Genomic DNA, 10,805 nt, shown 5'->3' on the forward strand with positions numbered 1-10,805 from the left:
ACTCTATGTTCTATGGTCCTACAGTTTAATCTTTGTACTATGGTCCTACAGTTTAATTATTGTTACATGGTCCTACACTTTAATCTTTGTTTTATGGTCCTACAGTTTAATCTATGTTCTATGGTTCTAATAGTTTAATCTTTGTTCTATAGTTCTATCAGTTTAATCTTTGTTCTATGGTCCTACAGTTTACTCTATGTTCTATGGTCCTACATTTTAACCTTTGTTCTATGGTCCTACAGTTTAATCTTTGTTCTGTGGTCCTACAGTTTAATTTTCTTTTATTTCCTACAGTTTAATCTTTGTTCTATGGTCCTACAGTTTAATCTTTTCTATGGTCCTACAGTTTAATCTTTTTTCTATGGTCCTACAGTTTAATCTTTGTTCTATGGTCCTACAGTTTAATCTTTGTTCTATGGTCCTACAGTTTCATCTTTGTTCTATGGTCCTACAGTTTAATCTTTGTTCTATGGTCCTGCAGTTTAATCTTTGTTCTATGGTCCTGCAATTTAATATTTGTACTATGGTCCTACAGTTAAATCTTTGTTATATGGTCCTACAGTTTAATCTTTGTTTTATGGTCCTTCAGTTTAATCTTTGTTCTATAGTCCTACAGTTTAATCTTTGTTTTATGATCCTACAGTTTAATCTTTGTTCTATGGTCCTACAGTTTAATCTTTGTTCTATGGTCCTACAGTTTAATCTTTGTTCTATGGTCCTACAGTTTCTCCAATGTAATGTTGCCGCACCAACGAGTACTTCGTAGTTCTTTTTTTTTTTAAAGACTTTTTAGTTAGTTGTTTCACTTTAGTGAGAATTTTTCGTAGACACTTTTCTGCTTTAACATGAACTTTAACTTTAAACTTCCAACAAACCCTTTTACGCTGGAAATGTAAAGAAGAACAAGATTCCACAACACTCACAACAAGACCAAGTCCAACACGAATCGATCATTTCCGGCGATAAATATAGAACTGTTAGTTTTTTCAACATAATATTTGTCACAAATCTTTCTGGCTACATCAAACAAGTAAGATATAATTTGGTGTTGAACCGTTTTTAGATGATTGGACCTGTATTTGTTAGTTATAAACATATTTAGCCTGATATTTCATCACCGACATTCATACTCCTCAAACTTTACTTGTAAGGACTTCGTTATTAAAAAGATAGAAGTGAGAGAATTGAGTCCAGTATCAGAAATGTATGGAAACATCGTTCCTTTAATTATCAACAAGCTAGAAATGTAGAGTATGAAAGGTCAGTTCCACAGTGTCACTTGAGAGAAAGTGTTTCTACCAAAGGTCAGTTTCACAGTGTCACTTGAGAGAAAGTGTTTCTACCAAAGGTCAGTTTCACAGTGTCACTTGAGAGAAAGTGTTTCTACCAAAGGTCAGTTCCACAGTGTCGCTCGAGATTAGGTGTTTCTACCAAAGGTCAGTTTCACAGTATCGCTCGAGATTAGGTGTTTCTACCAAAGGTCAGTTTCACAGTGTCACTTGAGAGAAAGTGTTTCTACCAAAGGTCAGTTTCACAGTGTCACTCGAGATTAGGTGTTTCTACCAAAGGTCAGTTTCACAGTGTCACTTGAGAGAAAGTGTTTCTACCAAAGGTCAGTTTCACAGTGTCACTCGAGATTAGGTGTTTCTACCAAAGGTCAGTTTCACAGTGTCGCTCGAAAGTAGGTGTTTCTACCAAAGGTCAGTTTCAGTGTCACTCGCAAAAAGATAGCTATATCATAGGTCAGTTTCACAGTGTAGCGCGAAAGAAAGCGGCTCTACCGATGGTCAGTTTCAAATTATCAGTCAAAAAGTAGCTATAACAAATTTCACAAAGACATTCGGGGAAACGTTTTATCTTCTTCGCGGAATCGAAGTCGTTTTGTTCCACTATTTAACTTCAGAGTTCTTCTATGTCCATCAAGTAACTCTAATCGTTCACGTTAAGATCAATATATATTTTAATATACTGGTGTTGTCCTTTGACATTTCGAGTTTTTCTAGCTAGATTTTGTGAGTTTTTTAATCACATCTCGTTTTGATCTCCGAGGTTACATTATTGACTTTGTTGTCTTTATTAAAAATATCGGATATTGACTCATTTTGCTGGTGTACTTTGATATATTTTTATTTAAATTCCAATATTATATCATATTAATTTGCAGTGAAAAGCCATCAAAACGTTTTCTTACTTATTATTTGACAGCATTCACTCCTTTTAGTGTTTATACCTGAACGTCTCGTGACAACAAGAAACATGTAGAGAAATTGATTTATTAACCACCAACACGTGTTAGTACCACAATCCCTAGCAAGAAACATGTATAGAAACTGATTTATTAACCACCAACACGTGTTAGTACCACAATCCCTAGCAAGAAACATGTAGAGAAATTGATTTATTAACCACCAATGTGTTAGTACCACAATCCCTAGCAAGAAACATGTAGAGAAATTGATTTATTAACCACCAACACGTGTTAGTACCACAATTTCTAACAAGAAACATGTAGAAAAATTGATTTATTAACCACCAATGTGTTAGTATCACAATTTCTAACAAGAAACATGTAGAAAATTGATTTATTAACCACCAATGTGTTAGTACCACTATTCCTAAAACTAAAGCGTTTAATGAAAGTCTATTTAAAATTGGTCTCAAATCTATTGACCTATGACCTGACAATGTAAATCTCATGATATAAAACTTGCCTACTGTCATGTACTATGAATAACTTAGCGTATAAACAAGTTTATGGGTCTGTAGATTTAAAAAAGCTAGCGTTTAAACCAGTTTCTGTATTATTAAATTTGAATAATTTAGCGTATAAATCAGTTTATGGATTTGTAAATTTGAAAAACTTAGCGTATGAACCAGTTTATGGGTCTGTAGATTTAAAAAAGCTAGCGTTTAAACCAGTTTCTGTATTATTAAATTTGAATAATTTAGCGTATAAACCAGTTTACGGATCTGTAAATTTAAAAAACTTATAACTTATAAATCAATTATTAGATCAGAAAATTTGCTTCACTTATTTTATAACGTGAAAGTTAATCTTAATTATAGTAAAATTGAACCAAAACTTGAACACTGCTTATTTACTATTAACATTAGAGTTTATCGTATGTTTGGTGTTATATATGTTTACTAATAACATTAGAGCTTATCGTGTGTTTGGTGTTATATATATTTACTATTAACATTAGAGTTTATCGTGTGTTTGGTGTTATAGATGTTTACTATTAACATTAGAGCTTATCGTGTGTTTGGTGTTATATATATTTACTATTAACATTAAAGCTTATCGTATGTTTGGTGTTATATATATTTACTATTAACATTAGAGCTTATCGTGTGTTTGGTGTTATATATATTTACTATTAACATTAGAGCTTATCGTGTGTTTGGTGTTATATATATTTACTATTAACATTAGAGTTTATCGTGTGTTTGGTGTTATATATATTTACTATTAACATTAGAGCTTATCGTGTGTTTGGTGTTATATACTGTGATAGTTGTTCTTATTTTAGATTATTTTTTTCGTTTTGTAGCACTGTTATCAGGAACGCTTCGCAATTTTCAAGTTCACGCTTGTGATGGCACAGAGCTTGTGATCAAATGCTGGCCAAACACTGTCATCGCCATCAGTTTTGCTCTTTACGGAAGGACAGTTCCATCCCACGAGCTTTGCCCTCGAGAACAGGAAATATCCAAAGACATCTACTTGGAGACGAACGGAACGAATTGCCTAGCACCTCAGGCTTTGCGGGTAAGGATCTTTAGGGGGGGTTTCACTAAAACTTTATGCGTCCTTATCTAACGTTCCTAACGATAAATAAAGATGATAGCGCTGTTATTCTAGCGCAAATACACACAATCAACTATTTGTACTCTGTCCACTACAGGTAATTGAATCTCCAATTCCAGCATTGTAAGTTCGAAAACTTACCTCTGGTCTACCGGGGTAGGGGGGGGGGCAAATTTTAGTGACTAATCATCCTGATCTCTTTATTTTTCGAATTTTATAACCACATATATATATATATATATATATTACCAAATAATAGCACAACACGATGAAGCGATACCATTAACCCTGATGTGATGTTCTCCACCAATCAGGAGGGTCTACACGGTTCCAATAGGCAGTCGTTTTCCCGGTTCATCATACTGTTAAAACTTTCTGTTCAGCTTTAACGAAGGAGGAAACACACTTCAGAATGTTAGTTCTAGAATATACCAGATAGTATTTTGAATGGAAATATAATGACTTTAGAAATTCTTTTTTAATATGAAGATAGTTACATGTTAGAAACATTTTCTATTCCTGATGAACTGGAGTTTAGTATTGGCTTAAAAGTTTCTTGATCGCCAGAGTCACTTTAATTCAGACATTTTGTTCCTTGTTGAAACTATCTATTATGGCAGAATTCTTTTTACTTCAGAAATTCCGTCACATTCCTGATCTACACGTTTACAGAACAGGGTTTCAGATGATCTTTCAGAGCTGCTCTGAAGTATAAACGACGCGCTGTTGATCCCGCATAATCTCGTCCACATCGAGAACAAACATATCACGTATCAATAAACAACGTAGAAGCGTTAAAGTTTGTTTGTTTCTTTCTTTATCTTGAAAAAGTGGTCGGTTCTCAATACCAATTTTACGACTATATACAGGGTGTCCCAAAAGTCTGGGCCCATAAGGGGAAAAATATACAGTTTGTTTTTAATTTATCTATTATTCAGATTGCATGCCATTAACAGACATACATATATCAATTCTTGATATACTGTATTATCACAGTATTTTCTTTCCTGAAATATGTACAGCTGACACTAGAAACGTGTTTATTCAACTTTAAGAATACAATGTATATTTTCCCTATGGGTCTTGACTTCTGGATCACCCTGTACATGGAAATTTGAGGATAGTTTGATTTCAAGATTTTTTTTTTTATCTCAGCACATAACACACTTTACTCATAAATGTAAGACTGTCATAAAATGAAAGTTTGGGTAAATCGTAACTCATCTTACGAAATTAAAACTATCCAGTAATGAAGGATGAAAATTATTCTTAGCAACACGTTTTCTTATTTCTTTATGAAAACACTGCAAGCTATTGGCAATATTATAAACTCGATAAAATAATATATTTATCAAATTGATCTTATGTTTAACAGATATAAAACTGTCAACATAACTATACAATATTGTATACGTTGGTTTATAATAGAACACAATACAACAATACGTTCCTATTTCTAAATAATCACCAAAGTTATTAATATCTAAATCTCAGAAAAGACTAATTTAATCTGTTTTTTAATTTTAAGTAAACTTAATACAAGGATATTGTTTACTTAGATACTTTAAGTAAACTTAATGCAAGGCTATTCTTTACTTAGATACTTTAAGTAAACTTAATACAAGGATATTGTTTACTTAGATACTTTAAGTAAACTTAATGCAAGGCTACTGTTTACTTAGATACTTTAAGTTAACTTAATACAAGAATATTGTTTACTTAGATACTTTAAGTAAACTTAATACAAGGCTACTGTTTACTTAGATACTTTAAGTAAACTTAATGCAAGGCTATTGTTTACTTAGATACTTTAAGTAAACTTAATACAAGGATATTGTTTACTTAGATACTTTAAGTAAACTTAATGCAAGGCTATTGTTTATTTAGATACTTTAAGTAAACTTAATACAAGGATATTGTTTACTTAGATACTTTAAGTAAACTTAATGCAAGGCTATTGTTTACTTAGATACTTTAAGTAAACTTAATACAAGGATATTGTTTATTTAGATACTTTAAGAATGAAATCACATTTACCTTAAAGCTCACTAAGGTATCATCAACATACCTGTGGTATCTGACAAGTGTAAAACTTTGCACATTGTTTGTTATTTAAAACAAATACACATTGGGCTATCTGCACTGTCTACCTCAGAATTTAGCGTTGTAAGTTCGTAAACTTACCACTTTCCCACTAGGGGAACTAAATTGTACATTTATTCAGCCCTTGTCTCTCATGATAACAAGGTTGCTAGGCTAGATGCGAACTTTGAGCCGATAGCAGCGCCATCTATTTATCATAAAGACTGTTATGAAAATTAATACGACATTCATTAGTGACATAATTTAAAAACTCGGTTTCATTTTAAGTTTTGCTCTAAATACATAATCTGCTCTGATCGGAAGTGATTATTTTTTCATTTGGATCATCAACAACTGTTCTAACATGTTTTCATCTTTCATCAATCAACAACATTTTAAAACGTTTTGAAAATGGAGTGTCCATCACTCGTAAACTGAGAGTTGATGGCATTTTCTGTCAGTCTTACATAATTATGTGTTGATGAAATAAAAAATATCTTGCAATCAAAATATACATAAATTTCAGCGTTTACATCTTTCAAATCAACTTCGATGTTCCTATGTTTTTTATCGACATGTTTGTTCTCGATGTGAACGAGATTATGCGGGATGAACCACGCATCATTTAGAGCAGCGTATATAATACTAATAACTCTCCATATATCTACAAACATTCAGATCAGGACTTCTGATGAAAATGTAGTTCCAACAACTAATAAGATGTCAGAATAAAAAAAGAGAGATTGACGATTAAAAACCAGAACCATTATTGAACTCAATTCCAATGGGAGACTGTTTTTTTTCTGAAATGATTTTATGTATACCCCTATAATCAGACCTGACTGTGTTCAGGCTCGACCAAAAGAGTGACAAAGTAAAAAACGACAAAACGTACGCTTTTTCTGATAGTCAAATATTTCTAGAGTTAATAGATACGTAAGTTTATCACGAGCTATCTAACATTTAGTTCTTTGTTGATCTCCAATTCCTGCTTAACAATGGCAAGTGTGCATCAATGGGATACCCAGAACATGTCTCCTAACTCATTGGTTTGCCATGGCTATGTCTCCTAACTCACTTGGTTGCCATGGCTATGTCTCCTAACTCACTTGGGTTGCCATGGCTATGTCTCCTAACTCACTGGGTTGCCATGGCTATGTCTCCTAACTCATTGGGTTGCTAATAATATGTCTCCTAACTCACTGGGTTGCCATGGCTATGTCTCCTAACTCATTGGGTTGCTAATAATATGTCTCCTAACTCACTTGGTTGGCAAGACTATGTCTCCTAACTCATTGGGTTGCCAAGACTATGTTTCCTGACTCATTGGTTTGCCCAGAATATGTCTTTTAACTAATCTGGTTGTCCAGGGTATGTCTCATAATTAATTTGGTTGCCCAGAATATGTCTCCAAACTAATTGGGATACCCAGAAGATGTCCCCTAACTAATTGGGACGCTCACAATATGTCTTCTAACTAAATGGGATGCCCAGAATATGTCTCCTAACTAAATTTGATGCCCAGAAGATGTCTCCTAACTAATTCGGATGCTCATAATATGTTTCCTAACAAATTTGGTTGCCCCGAATATATCTCCTAACTAATTGGGACACTCACAATATGTCTTCTAACTAAATGGGATGCCCAGAACATGCCTTCTAACTATTTTGGATTGCCAAGAATACGTTTCCAAACTATTTTCCTATTACAATAAGCAAGTATCATATATATATCCCGAATATTAATTGTGTTATGTATACTTATGTAATAACACAGAATAGAATAAGAATTCCTGGTTTCGAAAACAGGTTCAAAGATATAGCAATCTGGTTTAACTTTTGTGTTTCCTCATCACCACTGATATCAGGAACTTTAAGTTATGTTAATAACCTAAATACTACACTTCCTATGAAAAACAGAAAGTTTAATTACCACGTGATAAAAATCTCGACTAAATTACGTCATAGAATCTGAAACTATCAATAGATAAATAAATAAAAACTTCACATAACTTCCAAAATTGAAGTAGTATTGCTTTTCTAAAAATGGCTTCTTTTAGAGTGGACATTAACAATAAAGAACAAATAAAGTTTTAGAAGAGACCTTGGAGATCTTTCATTTAAATAACTTGTGTTTGTTGAAATGTATATTAAGAAACAAATACAACTACAAACTAGAGGGGCACTCATGTAGCCATCATGTTGGGCCATCAAAAAAAATACGAAAATGTATCTGATTGTCCGTCGTTATCAACGGACGTGGACCATTTTTATTAGAACAATGAGGAATAACATTCTACGTGTGTCCACCAAGTTTCATCACAATTCGATCATATTTGACTGAGTTTTAGAGCAAAAATAGTGGGAAAAATTGGTCCCCGTGTTAACAGATAGGGATTTTTTGGATCTTTGTGACCTTAATGCGCCTTGAACTTTGACTCTGACCCTCCAAAAACTAATCCCTTCTAAGTTACGTTATAGAACAAATGTATACTAACTTTCGTCCAAATCCATTCCGCCGTTTTCAGAAAATCTTACTGACAAACACACACACACACACAGGGGTGAAAATATAACCTCCGTCCACAGAATGGCGGAGGTAAAAACCCAGATGATTGAATCTATCTGGAAAAACTGGCTATTTCATGTGTTATGTTTTGTTTTGGAAAAACTGGCTATTTCATGTGTTATGTTTTGTTCTGTACAGACGGTGGAAGAAAGGTGTCGACACCAGCGAATTTGTAGAATAAAAACAGCTCCAGAATCTTTTGGTAAAGATCCGTGTCCGGGTGTTCGGAAATATGCCGAGGTGGTATATAAGTGTAGACCAAGTAAGTTCGGAAATATGCCGAGGTGGTATATAAGTGTAGACCAAGTATGATATTTCAGTTTTGTTTTCTTCTCAAACTAACTTTTTTTTTTAATCAAAATGTGATAAACACTTTGATACATTGAATTAAATGTTATTGTGTTAAAATTAGAAACGAAACCGTTATCTCATCAATAATCGTTTCTTTAACTATTTCTAATTAATATTATTTTATTAAAACAATCTCGATACTGCTCCAGATATATGTTATATATTTTTACACTTTACTCAGAATACAAAATAGCACAAGAAAGGAGTACCGTAATGTTCGTCCTCATTCATGTGACATTAGATTGTTCTAGTCTCCAACTTCAAAGTAGTGTTCGTCTTTATTCATGTGACATTAGATTGTTCTAGTCTCCAACTTCAAAGTAGTGTTCGTCCTCATTCATGTGGCATTAGATTGTTCTAGTCTCCAACTTCAAAGTAGTGTTCGTCCTCATTCAAGTGGCATTAGATTGTTCTAGTCTCCAGCATCAAAGTAGTGTTCGTCTTTATTCATGTGACATGAGACTGTTCTAGTCTCCAACTTCAAAGTAATGATCGTTCTCATTCATGTGACATTAGATTGTTCTAGTCTCCAGCATCAAAGTAGTGTTCTTCTTTGTTCACGTGACATTAGATTGTTCTAGTCTCCAGCATCAAAGTAGTGTTCGTCTTTATTCGTGTGACATTAGATTGTTCTAGTCTCCAACTTCAAAGTAGTGTTCGTCCTCATTCATGTGACATGAGACTGTTCTAGTCTCCAACTTCAAAGTAGTGTTCTTCTTTGTTCATGTGACATGAGACTGTTCTAGTCTCCAGCATCAAAGTAGTGTTCGTTTTTACTCATGTGACATGAGACTGTTCTAGTCTCCAACTTCAAAGTAGTGTTCTTCTTTGTTCATGTGACATTAGATTGTTCTAGTCTCCAACTTCTAAGTAGTGTTTGTCTTTATTCATGTGACATTAGATTGTTCTAGTCTCCAACTTCAAAGTAGTGTTTGTCTTTATTCATGTGACATTAGATTGTTATCGTTTCCAGCATTTTTTGTTTGAGGGATGGGCAGAAGAAAGAAATGTTTCTTTCTTAATTGTTTGTCCGACATTTTAAAAATAATAGAACAAGCAAACTTAGGGGTAATCTTAACATGTACACTTGTCACCGTAAAGTTACTGATAATAAAATGTGTATGTAGCGAAAAGTTTCGTGGTTAACATAATCTTTCTTACTTTACTAGAATAATGTTTTATAAGTATCATGACTACAGAATTCCATGTTATATAATCTGTTCTCATTACGAGAAGAATCCTGAGTATCCCATACCATATACGCAGTCATTAACAACTTATTTTACAAACATGTTCAATGAGAACTGATCTAGTATCATTGTGAGTAAGTTTAAGTGGAATGAAACAGTACTTTTATCGACCAAGTTTATTCATAATGTTAAATGAACTCTATAGTCGCCAACAAGGTTTACTTTTATTCAGGAAAGCATGAAGAAACAGCACGAACAACTAACTAAACGTTATCCTGATTAGTACTATTCCATGAACCACTAACTAAACGTTATCCTGATTAGTGCTGTTCCACGAACCACTAACTAAACGTTCTCTTGATGAATATTGTTCCACGAACCATTAACTAAACGTTATCCTGATTAGTGCTGTTCCACGAACCACTAACTAAACGTTCTCTTGATGAATATTGTTCCACGAACCACGAACAAAACGTTATCCTGATTAGTGCTGTTCCACGAACCACTAACTAAACGTTATCCTGATTAGTGTTGTTCCACGAACCACTAACTAAACGTTATCTTGATGAATATTGTTCCACGAACCACTAACTAAACGTTATCCTGATTAGTACTGTTCTACGAACCACTAACTAAACGTTATCCTGATTAGTGCTGTTCCACGAACCACCAACTAAACGTTATCTTGATAAATATTGTTATATGAACCACTAACTAAACGTTATCCTGATTAGTGCTGTTCCACGAACCACTAACTAAACGTTATCCTGATTAGTGCTGTTCCACGAACCACTAACTAAAC

General features: G+C 33.6%; 1 protein-coding gene across 1 annotated transcript in view; it reads left to right on the forward strand.

Annotated features, from left to right (window-relative positions):
* Positions 1-3,554: 3,554 nt before the first annotated feature.
* Positions 3,555-10,805, forward strand: part of LOC106465097 (protein eva-1 homolog C-like) — a gene marked incomplete at its 5' end in the record, with an annotated part of 22,088 nt that continues 14,837 nt past the window's right edge. The window contains 2 exons of the mRNA XM_013925293.2: positions 3,555-3,772; positions 8,601-8,724. Coding sequence (XP_013780747.1) covers positions 3,555-3,772; positions 8,601-8,724 — 342 coding nt within the window. The remainder of the gene's footprint in view (positions 3,773-8,600; positions 8,725-10,805) is intronic.

Source organism: Limulus polyphemus, unplaced genomic scaffold, assembly GCF_000517525.1.
Source record: "Limulus polyphemus unplaced genomic scaffold, Limulus_polyphemus-2.1.2 Scaffold1835, whole genome shotgun sequence".
In the NCBI taxonomy this organism is placed as follows: domain Eukaryota; kingdom Metazoa; phylum Arthropoda; class Merostomata; order Xiphosura; family Limulidae; genus Limulus; species Limulus polyphemus.